The sequence below is a fragment of the Homarus americanus genome, unplaced genomic scaffold, assembly GCF_018991925.1.
Source record: "Homarus americanus isolate GMGI-L3 unplaced genomic scaffold, GMGI_Hamer_2.0 scaffold40370, whole genome shotgun sequence".
Lineage (NCBI taxonomy): Eukaryota > Metazoa > Arthropoda > Malacostraca > Decapoda > Nephropidae > Homarus > Homarus americanus.
Window position 1 is genome coordinate 148625 of NW_024743636.1, and position 20555 is coordinate 169179.

At 43.0% G+C, this 20555-nt stretch overlaps 1 protein-coding gene across 1 annotated transcript in view; it reads left to right on the top strand.

The window, feature by feature from the left end:
• The window catches only part of LOC121877200 (epithelial discoidin domain-containing receptor 1-like), a 140397-nt gene extending 130515 nt beyond the window's left edge, over positions 1 to 9882 (top strand). The window contains exons 16-18 of the mRNA XM_042382813.1: positions 3485 to 3629; positions 4955 to 5104; positions 5606 to 9882. Coding sequence (XP_042238747.1) covers positions 3485 to 3629; positions 4955 to 5104; positions 5606 to 5755 — 445 coding nt within the window. The 3' untranslated portion in view covers positions 5756 to 9882. The remainder of the gene's footprint in view (positions 1 to 3484; positions 3630 to 4954; positions 5105 to 5605) is intronic.
• Positions 9883 to 20555: the final 10673 nt, after the last annotated feature.

Here is a 20555-nt window from a genome sequence, read left to right on the forward strand (position 1 = left end):
TTCATTTAACCTTCGTGATGCTCTTTTATTTTAATACCATAAACGAAACAACATTATCTGAGAATATTTTAATAATTTCCTATACTGTTATTCTTCTTCTCCCTCCTCTTCCCTTCTTCTCGTATTCTTTCTCTTCCTTCTCTTCTCTTCTTCTTCTTCTTCCTCCTCCTCCTCTCCTCCAACGTCTATACCATAACCCTGACCAACACACAGACAGACAAACAGACAAAATATACCTCCAAGTAATAAACCGGAATATCTCCAGGTGACCCAATAACGTCAGGGTCACATACCAGGGTCAAAGGTCACGGCAGGAAGGTCAGACAAGGTCATCAACTCAAATCTTATTCTGTCGCGGAACTGAGAGACGGAAGACAGTCTGGCCTTTTTTCCTGACATACATACATACATACATACATACATACATACACACATACATACATACAGACAGACAGCAATAGCAACCCCCTCCCCCTCCCCCCTCTCCCACCTCCACCCCCCCCTCCCTTCACCAACGCTGACCGCCCTTCCGGTAAACTCTAGAAACTAATTGTTATTCAAGGCTTGTGATGACCGAACCCCCCTTTCCCCAATCTTTCTCCTTTCTAACTTCTCCCTTCCTTTCTAACCGCCCACCCTCCTTCCTCTACTCCTCACTTCTCCCTTTCTTTACCTCCCTTCCCCCTTTCCTTACCTCCCTTCCCCTTTCTAACCCCTCCTTTCTTCCACCTCTTTTTTTCCTCTTCTCCCAGTATTCTCTTGCTCCTTCCACTCCTCCATCCCTTTCCTTTATCCCCTTCCCCCCTCTTTTCTACCTCCACCTTCTCTCCCACCTCTATCCCTTCTCCCATCCCCTCCCCTTTCCCCTCCTCTTGTTCCCCCTCCCCTTTCTCACCACCACAACCCGCACGTCTTTGAGGGGTGGGGGAATAGGGGTTGTTTTTGGCCTCTGCTCTTGACGTGGTTAGGGGTGTGTGACCCTTTACCACACCAAGGGGAAGGAGAGTGTGTATTGGTCCCATGGCAAAGGAGTTGACGTGGGAGGTGTGAGAGTCTTCCCTCCCTCAAGGTGTCAGTGTTCTTGTTGTGGTGCTGTCCCCATGTCAAGTGGTAGGGGTCTGCTGGTGTGCTATTAAAAACCATTGCAAGGAGGAGGTCTGTATCTCAGCCCTCTTGAGATATAGTGTGGTCCCCATGTCAAGTATGTTGATGTAGGGGCCTTTATCAACCCCTTCAAGTTATACCTCGCACTACACGACCACTCCAACCCGTTCACTCCTAAGTCAAGTGAGTTGATGTGCGACTATCCGTTACCACTTCAAGGCTCAGCTCCCAGTTCCCGTTTACACCCAGGTCAATTTGCCTCTCCTCAGTTAGCCTTTGAGGGGAACGGCCGCCGCTTTTAAGGTGGCAGGATGGTGTAAAGGTGTCCATTACCACACCAACGTCTAGTGCTTTCCTGTAGCGTGTTACCAAGTCAAGTAAATTGATGTAGGGTCGTAAAATACTGCTTGGGGACAGTTTTTTGGGGGTCCTCATGTAAACCCATGTCAAGTGAATTGTAGTGGTGGTCTTCCATTTACCATTTCAACAACATTATACAGTCCCACGTCAAGAGAATTAATGAACATATCGATTAACCATTGAAAGCCACTTCCGATATAACATTTAAACCACCTCAAGAACCATCTCTCGGGTAACCCCACGTCAAGTACATTGATATAGGTGACCACAGCACTACACCAAGACCAAACCACTGCCTCCCATAGCAAGTGAATTGACATGGAGACTTAATACAACCACCCCTTCAAGGACCATCTCCCTGCCTTCTTCCCCAGGTCAAGAAAACCCCCAAGGTGGTGGTTGATGGGGAGTGATGGGAGGACATAATGGGGAGTGATGGGGTTAAGTCGATTACCATGTTACAGTAATGGGGGCGACCTGATGGAGTCATGGGGGTCAAAGGTCACTGTGGTGGAGGAAAGAAGGGAGGGAAATTGATGAGGTCAAGTGAAGTGAGGTGTTGGAGTGCTGGAGATTGATGGGGATTGATGGGGGTGGTAAGAGGGCGTAATAGGTCATGGGGGAGGAGGAGGAGGGTGATGGATGATGGGTCAGGTCATAATAATAATAATAATGATAATAATGATGATGATGATGTTGATGATAACCAAACTCCAACCAAACCCAACCAAACCCAACCAAACCAAACCTAACCTAACCTATCCCAACCAAACCCAACCAAACCTAACCAAGCCCAACCAAACCTAACCTAACCTAACCCAAACAGTCAAATACACTCACACATCTCCAGTTAGTACACATAAACGGAACACATCTTTGAGAATACATAGACCTTGACACGATGAAAGGAGGACAGGTTATCTTACGAGTTTGTTAAGATTAAATACAATTATTCCGTTTGATGTTCCTTTATGGTAGAGCCAGTAAGGTGAAGGGGGGAGATAATGGTGGTGTTAGCTTAATATTATAGCTAGGTGCTTAATAGGAAATTGTAGTTGTTGTTGTGGTTGTTAATATCATTATTATTATTATTACATATTATTATTATTATTATAACACTAACAACAGCACACACCATCACACACACACACACACACATCATCATCATCATCATCACACACACACACACACACAAACACAGTGACAAACTTAGTAGCAAACAACAATTTGCTTAATTACTAGGGTGTATTTGTAAGGACCTGTCTTACACATGTCGTGTGTATCTTAAGAGTTGAGGTTAGTGTAGTCTGTCTGTCTGTCTGTCTGTCTGTCTGTCTGTCTGTCTCTTTCTGTGATTTTAAGGCAAACTTGGCCATTTATTTAGGTTTAATTTGAAAGGTATTGGGTGGGTGGGAAGAGGGTGGTGGCTGGGTGGTAAATATGGGGGGGGGATGTGGGTGGAGGATGTAGGAGGATGGTTGGAGGAATGGGGAGTTAAGATGGATGAGGTTGGATGGGGGTGGATGGGGGTGGATGGGGGTTAGGGTGTCGTGAAGAGAGTACATAGAGTGGGCGGGTAGGGGTTGAAGGATGAGGATTGAGGAGTGGGGGATGGGAGGAAGTGGGGAGGTGTGGAGGAGGAGGAGGAGGTGACAGGGTGGGGAGTGGTAGAGGGATTTTGTTGATCTTAGTTTTGGTTTTATTATTGAATTGGATTTTTATTTGTGTGTTTGTGTTTGTTTGTTTTTTGTTTACATTCCCTAAAACGTTCACCAAATCCTTAGTCCCAAACGTTCCTTACCTCATGATCCCCCAGAAAACGTTCATTAAATCCCTAATCCCAAACGTTCCTTACCTCATGACCCCTCAAAACGTTCATTAAATCCCTAATCCCTGACGTTCCTTACCCCATGACCTCAGAAAACGTCATTAAATCCCTAATCCCTGACGTTCCTTATCCCATGACTCCAGAAAACGTTCATTAAATCCCTAATCCCAAACGTTTCTTCGCCACCTCCAGGAACGTGCTGGTGGGGGCGAACTACCACATCAAGATCAGCTGTGTAGGGTCGTGTAGGTCCCTGTACGCTGGCGACTACTACACCAGTGACACCCAGTACAGCCCCCTGCCCATACGCTGGATGAGCTGGGAGGCCCTCTTCCTGGTAGGTACTGGGGGTCCTCTTCCTCTAGGTACTGGGGGTCCTCTTCCTGGTAGGTACTGGGGGTCCTCTTCCTGGTAGGTACTGGGGGTCCTCTTCCTGGTAGGTACTGGGGGTCCTCTTCCTGGTAGTTACTGGGGATACTGGGGTCCTCTTCCTGGTAGGTACTGGGGTCCTCTTCCTGGTAGGTGGGGGGGTCCTCTTCCTGACCCTCTTCCTGGTAGGTACTGGGGGTCCTCTTCCTGGTAGGTACTGTCCTCTTCCTGGTAGGTACTGGGGGTCCTCTTCCTGGTAGTTCTCTTCCTGGGGTACTGGGGTCCTCTTCCTGGTAGGTACTGGGGTCCTCTTCCTGGTAGGTACTGGGGTCCCCTTCCTGGTAGTACTGGGTCCTCTTCCTGGTAGGTACTGGGGTCCTCTTCCTGGTAGGTACTGGGGGTCCTCTTCCTGGTAGGTACTGGGGTCCTCTTCCTGGCCTGGGTCCTCTTCCTGGTAGGTACTGGGGTCCTCTTCCTGGTAGGTACTGGGGGTCCCTCTTCCTGGTAGGGTCCTCTTCCTGGTACTGGGGTCCCTCTTCCTAGTAGGTACTGGGGTCCTCTTCCTGACTGGGGGTCCTCTTCCTGGTAGGTACTGGGGTCCTCTTCCTGGTAGGTACTGGGGGTCCTCTTCCTGGTAGTTACTGGGGATACTGGGGTCCTCTTCCTGGTAGGTACTGGGGGTCCTCTTCCTGGTAGGTACTGGGGTCCTCTTCCTGTAGATACTGGGGATACTGGCGGTCTTCTTCCTGGTAGGTACTGGGGATACTGGGGTCCTCTTCCTGGTAGGTGCTGGGGTCCTCTTCCTGGTACTGGGGTCCTCTTCCTGGTAGGTACTGGGGGTCCTCTTCCTGGTAGGTACTGGGGTCCTCTTCCTGGTAGGTACTGGGGTCCCTCTTCCTGGGTACCTGGGGTCACTGGGGATACTGGGGTCCTCTTCCTGGTACTGGGGTACTGGGGGTCCTCTTCCTGGTAGGTACTGGGGGTCCTCTTCCACTGGGGGTACTGGGGTACTTCTGAGGTACTCCTCTTCCTGGTAGACTCCTCTTCCCTGGGGTCCTCTTCCTGGTAGGTACTGGGGGTCCTCTTCCTGGTAGGTACCGGGGGTCCCTCTTCCTGGTAGGTACTGCTGGGGACTTCTCTTCCTGGTAGGTACCTCCTCTTCCTGGTAGGTTCTTCCTGGTAGGTTACTGGTATTAGTCATTTTTCCTTGTTATAATTATTTAGATGAATATTCCCACCAATACTTCCTTCACTAATGCTCTATCTCCCCCCCTCCTGCCGTGCCTCCTTCAGGGTCACTTCAGCAGCCGTAGTGACGTGTGGTCCTTCGGGGTGACCTTGTGGGAGATGTTAACTCTGGGTCGTCAGCAGCCCTACGAGCGACTCTCTGACGAAGGTGTGATAGAGAACCTGGCCCACTTCTATCATGATGACGGCGGTGATGTTAACCTCTGTCACCCTCTGTCTCATGTTAACCTCTGTCACCCTCTGTCTGTTACCTGTCCCGACAGATGTTGATGCATTGTTAACACTCTGTCCTCTCCCCTTCCACCAACAGATGTTCCTACAATATTAACCTCTGCCTTCCTGCCCTCACAGATGTTATTCATGTTTACCTTTGCTTCCTCTCTTCCTCATAACAGGTGTTCATTCAATGTTAACTTCTGCCCTCACAGCACTAACCTCTGACCTCATAGCATTAACCATTGCCCTCTTGCCCTCACATTGCTCTACCCTCCTGCCCTCACAGTGCTCTGTCCTCCTGCCCTCACAGTGCTAACTTCTACCCTCCTGCCCTCACATTGCCCTACCATTCCTGTCCTCACAGCGCTAACCATTACCCTCCTGCCCTCACAGCACTAACCTCTACCCTCCTGCCCTCACATTGCCCTACCACTCCTGCCCTCACAACACTAACCATTGCCCTCTTGCCCTCCTCCACAGATGTTCCCGACACAGCCCGCTCTCTGCCCTAAGGAAATCTACGACTTGATGCAGGAATGTTGGCGCCGTAACGAAGGAGACCGCCCTAACTTCAGGGACATCCACGTGTTCCTGCAGCGTAAGAACCAAGGATACTCTCCCGAGGCGTGAAGAATGCGGTGGATGACTCTCTACGATAAGGATGGTGAAGTGTTGGTCACCAGGATAGGATAAACAGCTTGGTGTAGGATATGTTTTTGTGATGTTTTCGTCACTAGGATATATGAAGAGTTTGGCGTAGGATGTGTTCTGTTAATGTTCACCAGGATAGGATGTGTTTGAGATGTGTTGGTAACCAGGATAAGATGACAAACTTGATGTAGGATATGTTTTGTAAAGTAACAGTTACCAGGATAGGATGTGTACTGAGATGTGTTGGTAACCAGGATAGGATGATAAACTTGATGTAGGATATGTTTTGTAAAGTAACAGTTACCAAGATAGGATATGTCATTATAAGGACGGTCACCAGGATAGGATGAAGGATGTGTGATAGGATGTGTTTACTTGGTGACTGTATAGAGTTATTTGCTTTTGAAGGAGGAGATAAGGAAGAGGAGGAGGAGGAGAAGGAGGAGGACGAGGAGAAAAAGATGGAAGAGGAAGAGAAAAAGAAGAAAGAAAATGGAAGAGGGGAAAGAGAAAGAAGGAGCAGAGGCGGAAGAGGTGGAAGAGGGAGGAGGAAGAAGAGGAAGAGAAGGAGATACAGTGAAAGTCAGAAGAGATTTAATTGGATGTTTCTGCTGGAGGGAAGAAGCAAGGAGGAAGAAAGGGGAGGAAGAGACGAAGCTTCGATGATTGAGAGAAGAAGAAGAAGAAGAAGAAGAAAAAGAAGGATAAAAATAACGATTCGGTGATTGGTAGACAGAAGCGATTAGATGAATAATAAAACTTACATGATTGGAAGAAGGACTTATAAAGCACTGAAGATTAGACGATTGGAAAACAAAAGACAATCAACAAAAACAGGAAAAACTAATGATTGGAAGGAGACATAAACAGAAGATTAGACGATTGGAAATATTACTGAGGACACAACAACACAACTCACTGCACTCATTCTTACAAGGAGTTTGCTTTCAGTCTTCGAAGGAGTTGGTGAGAGTCCTTAAGTTGACATCCTTCAACGTAGGATATCTTGAACTCACTGCCAAGGAATTCCTCAGGTCAGACAAACTGTAAGATGGAGATTCAGTCACGGCTGTTGAGAGATAAGTGATTAGGAAGGTGATTAGATGTCAAAATTCGTGATTACAGGTGAACTAGAAGTGATTAGAGGTGATTAGTGGTGAAAATACTTCCTGTCTGTTAAAGAGGACAATCAGACCATCCTATTTATCAAAGACAATCAGATTCTCCTGTTTATCGAAGAAGACAATCAGATCCTCCTATCTATCAAGGAAGACAATCAGATCCTTCTATAGACGATCAGAATCTACTCAAGAGGCATCAGACGTGTTTACTCCCCCTCCCCCCCACCCTTCGCCCCTTCCCCCTCCAAGAACACTGTGTTTGTTTGTGCTTGTTGGTGTGTTTGTAGAGGCGAATTAAGGCAAGAGAAAGTTGTGGTGAAATGAAGAGAAAGTTGTGGTGAAATGAAGGAAAAGTTGTGGTGAAAGCAAAAGAAAACTGATGAAAGAAGAAAAAAATTGTGAAAGAAGGAAAAGCAATAGTGAAAGAAGAGAAAGCTATAGTGAAAGAAGGAAAAATATGTGGTGAAATGAAGAGAAAATTGTGGTGAAAGCAAAAGAAAAGTGATGAAAGAAGAAAAAAATTGTGGTGAAAGAAGAGATAGCTATAGTGAAAGAAGAGAAAGCTATAGTGAAAGAAGAGAAAGCTATAGTGAAAGAAGAGAAAGCTATAGTGAAAGAAGAGAAAGCTATAGTGAAAGCCAAAGAAAGAAAAAAAAAAGAAGAATGAAAGAGTCTTGAACAAGGTCATCCGCCACATCCCTTATAATTGCAATAACTTACTGATAATCGACACATTATAAACTCATTCAGAAAAACAGACAAACAGACATATACAGGACACGATAAAAGACACAACTCATTTTAATTGGGACATCATTTAGAGCCTGTCTCTCTCTCTATATATATAAGGCACTGTAACCCTGAGATAAATGGGTTAAAGGACACTATATAAACGATACGATTTATATATATCTCTCGGCTAATCGGGTCATGTTATAAAAGGACTGTATTCTTATAGTGGTTATTACTGTGGGAGGGAGTGTGTTTTTATATATACAATAGCCCCCCTCCCTCTCGTATAATGGGTCTAAGAGGACTATACTTAATATCTGGGGATTATGGGCACAAGAGTAACCCCCCCCTCCCCCTCCCCCTGCCTCAAGGAGCACGATAGCTCTTAGATGACGGGGTTGAGATGACTCTTGATATACAGAAGACATGATATCAAAGGCACCGCAGCCAAGAACCAAGTCAGCTACCTATTTGTGTTCACGCGGGTACAGTCACCTCTTAAACGCTAAGGTGCTCACTCGAACATAAACGAGGGAAGAAAAAACGAGAAAAAACAGAATTCTTTGAGGACACACAGCTGTATGTTCATTGGCTGGTAGAAACGTCAAGAAAAGTGTTGGTGAGTGATAAAAAAAAATACTTATATATCTACAAAAAAGGTTCATGACAAACTATTGTACTTTGGTCAATACTTTGGTGTGTGTGTGTGTGTGTGTGTGTGTGTGTGGTGTTATACGAGAGGTGTTTGTTTTAACGTAGACTGTGTTACAGATGGATACTTTCTCTGATAACTTGTGGAAAAAACAAAAACATAAAAAAGTTGTTTTTGGAGACGTTTTTTATTAGTGTTGTGAAGGTGTTAATTATGGTGTCTGGGTGTACAGTACTGAGGACGTGTTGTGTCGTGCCTCTCCCTCACTCACTCACTCACTCATGATAGGAGGTGACTTCTCTAGTGTCTTAAACTGAAGCAGCTGTTTTACCCGTGGCTTTATAAGTGCCCCTCAAGTGTTACTAAGGAACACACGCAACTGGACATGTTAGGTGATGATCGACCTTACGGTGGCTGTGTACTGTACCATCTTGCTCACCACTGACAGAGGTCATTTGAGGACACTATTGTGCTGTCGTCCCGCACATGTGGACATCCTTCAATGTGGGAGGATTTCATAGAAGATGATATCCTTTGGCTTGGGATGTTATGAGTCTTCCACGTTGGTATCCTTCGACCTAGGGACTCCTGGAAGTTCTCAACACTGATATTCTTAGTCGTAGGACCACATGGAAATCTTCAAGTTGATATCCTTCGACGCAGGACCTCGCGTTGTCTCCTCCACCCCAGAGCCGGACGGTCCAACATTACCACACACAGTACAGTACAGTACTGGGGGAAGGCACAGCAGGGTATAGCGAACGTTTCATCGCGTCTTTCTCATAAACTGTTGTGTTTACAAAAAACGTTCCTGAGACAAAACCAAAAGAGGAAACGTTAGTTAACAAGTGTTGCTCACCACTTCACCTCACCTCACCTCCGAGTGAACACCCCAAACTTGCCTAGATCAAAACAAAGGATCTTCCCCACACTGTTGATCAAAAGAAAGATGTTTTATTTTGTCAGGTTCTTACATCAGCCTTTTTCCTGCTTAATGGTAAAGAGATCTTTTATTTACATGATAGAGGAAACAGTATGTATATAACTATATTATGACGCAGCACATTATGTGATTTAACATTACTTGAAAGCTTTAACTCAACGCATTAGTTTGTTAGTTAGTGGCAGGTGGACGAGGGTCTCATCACTTGATTAATTACTTCACTAATTACCACCCGGGCGTCAATTAGGTAGACTACGTGTTTAATCTTTTGGTAGCAATGACTTATTTGGTCGATCTATTCTCGGTTAAATAAGTCGTGATCAGTTATTGTTCTTGACGCTCTGGTGCTGGTGGCTGTGGTGACTTGTGGAGCTGGACAGGTGTGGAGCTGGACAGGTGTGGAGCTGGACAGGTGTGGAGCTGGACAGGTGTGATCGAGTGTCTTAGGTCACCTGGATAAAGATGGTCTTCCTGAATGTAAAATTTTCCAATGAATCTTCAAGTTGTTACTGTAAGATAATAACAGAATTTAACACCTGAATGACCCACTTACTCGATAGGTCAGTTCACTCCCACCACCACCACAGCTTCCCATACCACCTATAACATCACTCTCACATAACACCCAACACGACACGACACGATGGGACCCTCCTCTCCCCCCTCACCACCATCAATCACACCTCCCCCCCCCACCCACCCTCCCCCACTCCAAATCCCCCGTTCTCTATAGCATCGTTTGGTTAGCTTACGACAACAAGGCAATCAAATTTTAATCGCCTTTTCTTAGGATTATACAAGTGAAATAAAGAGTTTTAGTGGTTCTAGTCATGATGGCGTGTTGGTTCCCTCAGCTGGGCGCTATGGGTCAACCACTTCATCCTGTTTCACAATGTATTACGTGCCAGTGTTATTGTTTCTCTCTTGTAGTGGAAGAAGAAGATGAAGACAAAAAAAAAAAACCTACAAGGTATTTTTCAGCTCATTTGCATACGGAGCTTCATCGTTGAGTATTTTAAATAACTTTTTTGCCAGGTGTGTTGTTGTTGTTGTGGCCACTGCTGCCGCCCCTGCTCGTTGTCATAGCGCTTCAAGTTGCCATATATTTAAAAACAAAAAATTCGTTTCATTGTCTTTTTTACATTGTAGTTTATAAGGCCAAGATGAGATTATACGAAGCAAGAAGAGATTTCCAAGCTTTTTTTTTTTTACTATACAACTTTTCAGTGTTTTTACGATGCATACTTTTACGTGTTTTACAGTGACGCTCATGTGTGGGTCTTAGCCCAGGTGTTTTGTTTCGGTTCATGACTCATTTACGTGGTTCATGACTCACCTGTGTGGCTCATGACTCACCTGTGTGGCTCATGGCTCACCTCTGTGGCTCATGACTCACCTGTGTGGTTCATGACTCACCTGCGTGGCTCATGACTCACCTGCGTGGCTCATGACTCACCTGCGTGGCTCATGACTCACCTGTGTGGCTCATGGCTCACTCACCTGCGTGGCTGACTCACCTGCTCGGCTCACCTGTGTGGCTCATGACTCACCTGCGTGGCTCATGACTCACCTGCGTGGCTCATGACTCACCTGCGTGGCTCATGCTCATGACTCACCTGTGTGGCGGCTCACCTCTGTGGCTCTCACCTGATGACTCACCTGTGGCTCATGACTCACCTGCGTGGCTCATGACTCACCTGCGTGGCTCATGACTCACCTGTGTGGCTCATGACTCACCTGTGTGGCTCATGACTCACCTGCGTGGCTCATGACTCACCTTCGTGGCTCATGACTCACCTGCGTTCACCATTTACAGAACATGATTTTTTTACACCCATATATCACTGTAGTTAATAGCATGTTTATAATAATTTACACCCATGAAAATAAAGTACCTTCATTAGGAACCTATTGCGAGGAAGGTAATGAACTCACCTGGTTTATACTTTCACCTAATTAAGAGTTCAAGGGGTCACCTGTAATAGGGTTCATCTGTAATAGGCTCACGTAAAATAAGGTTGGCCAAGAAAACACTCGAAAACCATTTACAATTTACAGAGCTCCGGTTGTTAGACGGAATGAAAATGATTTACAATTTACAGAGCTCCAGTTATTTAGGTGAGTGAAGACAATTTATAATTTACACAGAAAACTCCTGTTAATAGGAATACAGTGAAAATGATATACAATTTACAAAGTTCCGATTATCAGAAAACAGTGAAAACAACTTGTGATTTACAGAGAGAGCTCGGCTATTATGTAAACAGTGAAAGCAATTTACAATCAACTCAAAGAAGACAATTACTTACAAGTTACCAGGAGGTGGAAGTCACTTGTACTGTTAAATGTGATACTTGTGTGTGTTTTACCTGTAAATAAAACTACTCTAGTCTATTAAGGTATAACTGATGTAAATTTAAAACCAAAATAACTCTTTTTTTTTATTTGTGTTTTAAGGAAGATGTTTTTTTTTGTTTTTTTAACATATATGTACAGGTGTTAATTTAAGAAAATACATACTCTTTGTTTTCGGGTTTTAGATAAGATTTTTTTTGTGTATTAACAATTGTTATTAAAAAAAGATAAAGACTTGTTTTCGCTTTTTATCAATATGTATCGGACAGGTGTTAGTGATGGCTACGCTTGTTTTCGTTTTTCAGCAGTATCAGTGTCGAGTATGATGTAGTAAAAACAACTCACATTCTTTATTATATATGACACAGGTGTGATATAAGCTTACCTGTGTGTTTGTTTTAATCTCACAAATAACACCTGTAGAGATATATGTATCAAGAGGTGTTGGATCATGTTTATATATATTTTCTGGTCTTATATGTAGTTTGTATTGTGTTCTCAGACTGTTTGTGTATTTAACTGTTTAATGTTGGAATTTAATATTTTTTTTCTTATCTTAGCCCCCCAAAAAAAAAAAACGTATGGATACCTATTTTTGGGGTTGGACAACAGTTATAAATTGTCAGGTGTATTGACCAGGTGTGTTGACCAGGTGTGTTGACCAGCTGTGTTGATCAGGTGTGTTGATCAGGTGTTAAGTTCAGCTTCTTTCATCTATTCCGTTTTTGAACTTTACTTATATCGTCTTGTTGTGAAACATCTGTAGGGATATTTGTCTTCGGTTTACTGTCCTCTGTTGGAATAAATGTGGACTAAAACTATGTATTGTCTTGTGGGTTTATACAAGGATGGTTTATGTCTCAACAGGTGTTTTAAAAGTTGTACCGGGAAGTTTTATATCTCAACACGTGTTTGAAAAGCTGTACCGGGAAGTTTTATGTCTCAACAGGTGTTTTAAAAGTTATACCAGGATGGTTTATGTCTCAACAGGTGTTTCAAAAGTTTTATCAGGATGGGTTTATGTCTCAACAGTTGTAACTAAAAAAGACACATTTTACTTCAGGTTTACAACACATACACGTGTTTTCACTTCACAACAATATCACTTATGTATAAAACAGCTGTAAATTAAAAGCCACATCCCACATTAGACCTTCAGTTCTCAATAAACACCTTCTATTATGTACGGGACCCCAAGGAGAGCGTTTTGGCCTGTTGTCTTTTCTAATAATAATAATAATAATAATAATAATAATAATAATAGTAATGCTTAATAATAATAATAATGTAGGTACCACTTAACAATACCTCTCTTTGGCTAATTGGGAAGGATTATGTCACAGAATGCTCAATAGGATGTGATTGGTTGTAGGTCAGATGGGTGCCAGTGCTTAATAGGTCACATGCTAACCTAACCTGACCTGACCTGACCTGACTTCACCGAGCCTAACCTAACCTAATAGGCCGCAAAATAACATGACTTATCCTAACCTAAGATAATCGAACTTATTTCATTCTAACCTAACCTGACCTGACCTGACCTGACCTGACCTGACCTAACCTAACCTAACTTGATCTACCCTACCCATTATGATTAGGAGCCATTATGATTGAGGCCCGAATAGGATTGGAACCCATTAGAATTGAGATCTATTAGGACTTGACCCCAATCCTAATGGGTAGATTAGGTTGGATTTGCTGCCCCTACTATCGTGACTCGGGCTCAAGACCCCCCCCCAACCGAGAATTCTAACCTTATTTCAGTGTTATGTTGTGAAGGACCACCGATCCATTATTTGTGGGAGAAAGACACTAATGTTTTTACCCTCTGTAGCCACGGGACCCCACACCATTGTACTACCCACACTGTGCTACCCCACACTGTGCTACCCCTGTATAACACACTGTGTGCTACCCCACACTGTGCTATCATACACTGTGTTCTACCCCACACTGTACTACCCCACACACTATGTACTATCCTTTACACTGTGTACTACCCCCACACTGCGTACTACCCCACACTGCGTACTACCCCACTGTGCCTACCCCACATGTACTCTCCACTTACCTGTGTACTACACACTTTGTACTACCCCACACTGTACCCCACACTATGTATATCCTTACATGTGTACTACCCCACACACTGTGTGCTGCCCCACTGTGTACTACCCCACACTGTACTACCCCACACTATGTACTATCCTTACACTGTGTACTACCCCACACTGTGTACTACCCCACACTATGTACTACCCCACACTATGTACTATCCTTACACTGTGTACTACCCCACACTGTGTACTACCCCACACTGTGTACTACCCCACACTATGTACTATCCTTACACTGTGTATTACCCCACACTGTGTACTGCCCCACACTGTGTACTACCCCACACTGTGTACTATCGCCCCCCCTACTGCTATAGTCACGGTGGCACTTACGACAAAAATAAGGCTGGATATTGACGCCTTACCGACCCCGTATCATAAGGTTGAAAATAACAAAACTGGAACACAAAATTCTCAAAGGTCCTTAAAAGTTAATTAAGTTTCGATTAATCAGGTGAGACAGGTAGATATGTCTAGTGAAGGTAAGGGTATCAGTGTTGCCAAGTTAAACCAGTAAAATACCTCACCTGGGTAGATGGAGGGAAGGTATTTAATGTATGAACCTTTGAGAATATTGGTTCTGTATTAGGAGTATTTTTCATAAGATGTGTGTGTGTGTGTGTGTGTGTGTGTGTGTGTGTGTGTGTATACGAAGGAGGAGGAGGTTTGGACCAAGACGGGAAGATGCTACAGTTGTTAGAGCATAATAACTACTGCAGGTGCTAACTCCTTCATTTAGTGTTTAGAATTTTGTAGTTTTTTGGTGTTTTTTTAGTTATAACTTTGATTAAAATAGTTTATATTTATATATTTGTTTATAAAGTTGTTGGGAACGTTGAGTCTTATAGATTAAATTAGCTGGAGGTAATTAAGAGCTATATTTTATTCTTCTGTTTCAATATATTAGTTGTGTTTTTTTCTAGAGTTGATGTGTTTAATATAAGAAAAACGGGGATCACGTGAAGATTAGGCACCCTAACTTTTATCATGTTACGATTAAGCATCCTGACACTAATCTAACCTAATCCTCCCACCAGTTAGTATTAAGGTGAAATAAGCTTAAGGGTGCTTAATCTACAGGTGACCTCAAGACTGGTACATATCGTGACCTGCTCTTGACACCATACACTTCCCCCATGGTCCAACTCCTCCTGATCTCCCCCCCCCCCCCCCCTCGCTGAGAGAGAGAGAGAGAGAGAGAGCTTAAGACAATCAGGAATGCCCAACATATCAGAGTTATCGTGGAAGTTCGTCACACACTCGGTAAATTAACCCACCCTACTGTTTAAGGTTTATCTTTGACGTGGTTCAGCATTTCCAAAGCCAAACTAACAAACAGACTTCACTAATATTACATTATTAGGTCGTCATAAAAGGTCATGGGGATAAATTTTAATTGACCCATCACAGGAGGTCAAAGGTCAATAGGTTATTAGTCAAAGATGGACCTTTTGTAAACCAATGCTTTTAATTATCTGTTTTAATTCACAAGTTAAGGTTAGTAATTTGTCTGTCTCTCTTAAACCGAATATTTGCTTAACCCGACGACATTAAACCGAATAATTATAAACCTGACGACTGTAAACGAATATTTCCTTATCTTAAACCTGGTAATCCTAATACTTGGTTTGTTTGGTCTCTGTTAACCGAATATTTTATGAGGGTGACTCATCAACACTTACCTGACTCACTGTTCAGGTTATATAGTATACTGTATGCCAAGGTTTGCTTTACCAGAAACTTGTAATTTCTCTATAAACCGGATGTAAACTTAACTGTTAACTCCCGGTGCTATTAACTGATCCGGTGTCCTGTTATTAGAAATTGTGGTTAAAGAAAATAGTTATATCTCTTTATTGTATATATATATATATATATATATATATATATATATATATATATATATATATATATATATATATATATATATATATATATATATATATATATCACAGTGTAGTAATTAACATGTCAGAAGCCAACTGCCTTAGTCATGAGAGCTCAACAATGGCTCAGATTTACCTCTTTTACGATGTAATATAAAATATACAAGATTTACCCGGTACATAAAATATTAGTTTACCTTTAATTAAAACACTGCCGAGAGAAACCTGCCGGAAATTAAGAGAACCTTTATATATATATATATATATATATATATATATATATATATATATATATATATATATATATATATATATATATATATATATACATATTGTAAGGGGTAACTCAAGAGTCCGCAGACTGTTGTGTTGTGTGGTTGTCTCTCGTCTCATAACCTTTAACACATCTTAACTCAAGGTTCCGTAACGAATATCTTCTTATACCTCTGGTCAACACGTTAACTTTACCCAAATATTTATCGCATTTGTTAAAGGTATTTATGTGAGTACATTAACGAGGTGCTCTGGTGAAGGTCGGAACACCCCAGAAGAACACTTGATCATTACTGAAGTATTAACAGCCAATAGTTAGACTCAAGTTATTAGATAAGTTTAGGTTTGGTTATCACGTTACCCTACTTGTTAACATATCACGAGCCAACACCTGCATCCCACATGTTCTACCTTACTGTGATTTAACATAGCAGGTTATTATTATTATTATTATTATTATTATTATTATTATTATTATTATCATTATTATTATTATTATTAATCATCATCATCATTATTATACAACAATTTCAACCAAGTTCTTTATGATGATTAAGAAAAACAATTAATTGGCTTCAGCATGTTGGTAAAAAAAAAAAATCTTTACTACACTGTTGATAATATATGCAGTCCACACTGTACCCCCAGGCCATACAGTGTTCATGGTCAGTATACTAAGTTTGTCAATCAGTTCATCTCGGTATAAACATCAAGTCCTTAGTGTTTATTAAATAGCTTATCTCTTATTACAAAAAAACATCGTCTTATCTTCCACCATTGAGTTACAGTCAATTATCTATTACACAGTACTTTAGTTTCGCTGTATATTTCACTGAATACATGGATCTATTTTGTAACGGATGGGGCCTACAGCTCATTGACGGGTGACTGTACTCTGTGTATGTCGCTGTATGGACGATAGCCTCTGTCTTATATATTGTAATGTTCACCAGGAGATGTTCACTTATGTATTGTAATGTTCTTAGATCTTTTACTCTGTGTTTGCTGTAGTGTATTGAATATATTTATGGTTATGGAACAAAGGAGAGGAGGATGTGAACTTAAGGTAAATATTATGTTGATGTAACCAAACCTAACCTAACCTAACCTAACCAAAACCTAACCAAACCTAACCAAAACCACACCTAATCTAACCTAACTTAACCTAAACTAAACCACATCACTTAAACCCCTATATATATATATATATATATATATATATATATATATATATATATATATATATATATATATATATATATATATATATATATATATATATATATATATATATATATATAAGACAGTGACTAAATCAAATGACAAAATACAGGAACTTAAACCCGTCAATTATACTGTAAACCATCTTCCCGTTTTCTTTACATTACCTTACGTTTTCTTTCATTAATGGGGAGACTATAGGAAATACATAGCCTGTATACTATATATATATTACTATAACTTCTATACCTGATGACTTGTAACTATATCAAGCGAAATCTCTATATATATATAAATAATTAGCATCGTGTCCTGCCCATCCCTATTCTTGCCCCATTCACCCCTCCCAATAATTTACCCCCCCATTCACCTCCATTACTTCACACTCCCCCATTCCATTTAACCATCGAATAATTTCTCCCCATTTAAAACCCAATATAAATACCTTCCATTGTTCTTTTTCCCAATTAGTCCCCATTTAGTGAAGTTTTAATTAATAGGTTATCCAATTTAAATCCCAATTAGAAATACCTTCAATTAATTTCGCCCTATTAACTCCTTGATGTGATTATCCTAGTTACAGTTCCTCATCCCAATTCAATAGCTCGTTGTTTCCAATTTAATAGCTCACATACATCATTTAATAGCTCATCAATTCAATCTAGTTTATGACTCATCCTTATTTTTTGGCTCTTCATAACCCATTTCCTAGCTCGTGACTCTATTACTCCCCATTTCCTCCACCCCCATTTCCTAGCTCACCATACCTTTTCTACCAACTCATCATTCTGTTGAATAATTCCTCATCTCCACTTGATAGCTCACTCATACCCATTAATAGACAAATACCCCCATTATTATCTATCTTTCCCCATTAATAGACAAAATACCTCCATTATTATCTACCTTTCCCCATTTATAGCCAATTAACTCCTTTAATAGCTTACCCATTTCCACGTTTTTTGCCACACACCCATTAATTATAGGTCACCCATTAATATTAATAGGCAGATACCCCCCCATTAACTGGTCCCCCATTTATACAGTCTATTAAACTCTCCTGACAACGAAGTAGTGTTCTTATAAAGGGTTTGCCGGCACGTGGGTGTGTTTCCCTGGCTCAGCTGATTAGGAACAGCTGTTTAGGCCAGACTCCAGCATGACAGATGTTTTAGATTCCCCCAAACATGTGCTCACACCTGTACACTTATAGTAGTAGTTAACCGTCATCCCTTATCCCCCTCCCACAAATCCGCGTGTGTACGTATGTTCATATATCCTATCTAGCATGTGCGTAACAGATGCTAAAACATGTGTACATTCAGCATCGTGTATGCAACAGATGTCAGACTTTTGTGTACATGAGGCATCGTGTGCGTAAACGGTGCCAAATAGTGTGTACACTAGTCAAGATGTGCGTAACAGATGCCAGAGTATGTGTAACTTTGGTATCATGTACGTGTAAGTTGTCAAAAACATGTGTACACTCAAACATCATGTACATAACAGATGTCACTACACGTGTGCACAAGCTAGTACCACGTGATGTTCGCCCCTAAGGTGTGACAATGAAGCAGGTGTACATATCAGGTGTCATAACAGGTGTACAGGTGTCTTGTTCTTGTTTAATATACAAGAACAAAATGTTTTAAACCTCCTGTATTTTGATGAGGTCTCGGGGCATCAACCTTCACCAGTTTTAATTACCTTTGATGGATTATATTTGTGTGAAGATTTTTGACACCATTGATAGAGAAATGTTTTTGCATCAGTTAGCAGAAAAACGTTTGTGTGTTGCTGCATTATGTATTGACCTTCGCACTCTCCTCATCCCTTACCATCACCACTACCACAACTACCACCACCACCACCCCCATCACCACCACCACCACCAGTACTACCACCATTATAACAAACACGACTACCACCATCACCAGTAATTGTACCCTCATTAACAGTGATATATCAATACTTATCTCCTTCATCTTCATCTATATTATCAAAAGTAACCACTATCACTACTACCACTATCACCACAACCACCACCATTACTACTACCACCACCTTCTCAACTTTACACTACTACCACTCCCACCATTACCACCACCACTATACCTTCACCTTTCCCACGACCACTACCACCATCTCTCACCTCTACTACCATCTTTCACCCTCTACCACCATCTGTCACCCCCTACCACCATCTCTCACCCCCTACCACCATCTCTCACCCCCTACCACCATCTCTCACTTCTACCACCATCTTTCACCCTCTACCACCATCTCTCACCCCCTACCACCATCTCTCACCCCCTACCACCATCTCTCACCATCCTCACACCCCCACCACCATCTCTCCCCTACCATCTTTCACCCCCACTCTCACCCCCCACCACCATCTCTCCCCCTACCACCATCTGTCACCACCACCATCTGTCTCTCACCCCTACCCATCTGTCACCCCTACCATCTCCCCCCTACTCTCACCCCTACCACCATCTGTCACCCCTACCATCTGTCACCCCTACCACCATCTCCCCCACCACCATCTTTCACCCCACCACCATCTCTCACCGCCCTACCACCATCTCTCACCCCTACCATCTTTCACCCCCTACCATCTCCCACCATCTCCACCCCCTACCACCATCTCTCACCACCATCCCCACCACTCTCTCACCCCCTACCATCTCCTCCCGCCTACCACCATCTGTCACCCCTACCACCTCCTCCCCTACCACCATCTTTCACCCCTACCATCTTTCACCCCACCACCATCTCTCACCGCCTACCACCATCTGTCACCCCTACCACCATCTGTCACCCCCCTACCACCTCCTACCATCTCTCACCGCCTACCACCATCTGTCTCCCCTACCACCATCTTTCACCCCTACCACCATCTCTCACCCCCTACCACCATCTTTCACCCCCACCACTCTCCCCCACCACCATCTTTCACCCCTACCACCATCTCACCGCCCTACCACCATCTCTCACCCCTTCCACCATCTTTTCACCCCCTACCACCATCTCACCCCCTACCACCATCTCTTCACCCCCTACCACCATCTCTCACCCCCACCACCATCTCTCCCCCTACCATCTCACCCCTACCATCTCTCACCCCTACCACCATCTTTCACCCCCACCACCATCTCTCACCCCCTACCACCATCTCTCACCCCTACCACCATCTTTCACCCCCTACCATCTCTCACCCCTACCACCATCTTTTACCACCATCTCTCACCCCTACCACCATCATCCTCTCACCCCTACCACCATCTCACCCCTACCACCATCTCTCCCCCTACCACCATCTTTCACCCCCACCACCATCTTTCACCCCTACCACCATCTTTCACCCCCACCACCATCTCCCACCACCATCTCTCACCCCTACCACCACCTCTCACCCCTTCTCCCACACCATCTCTCACCACCACCATCTTTCACCCCTACCACCATCTCTCCCT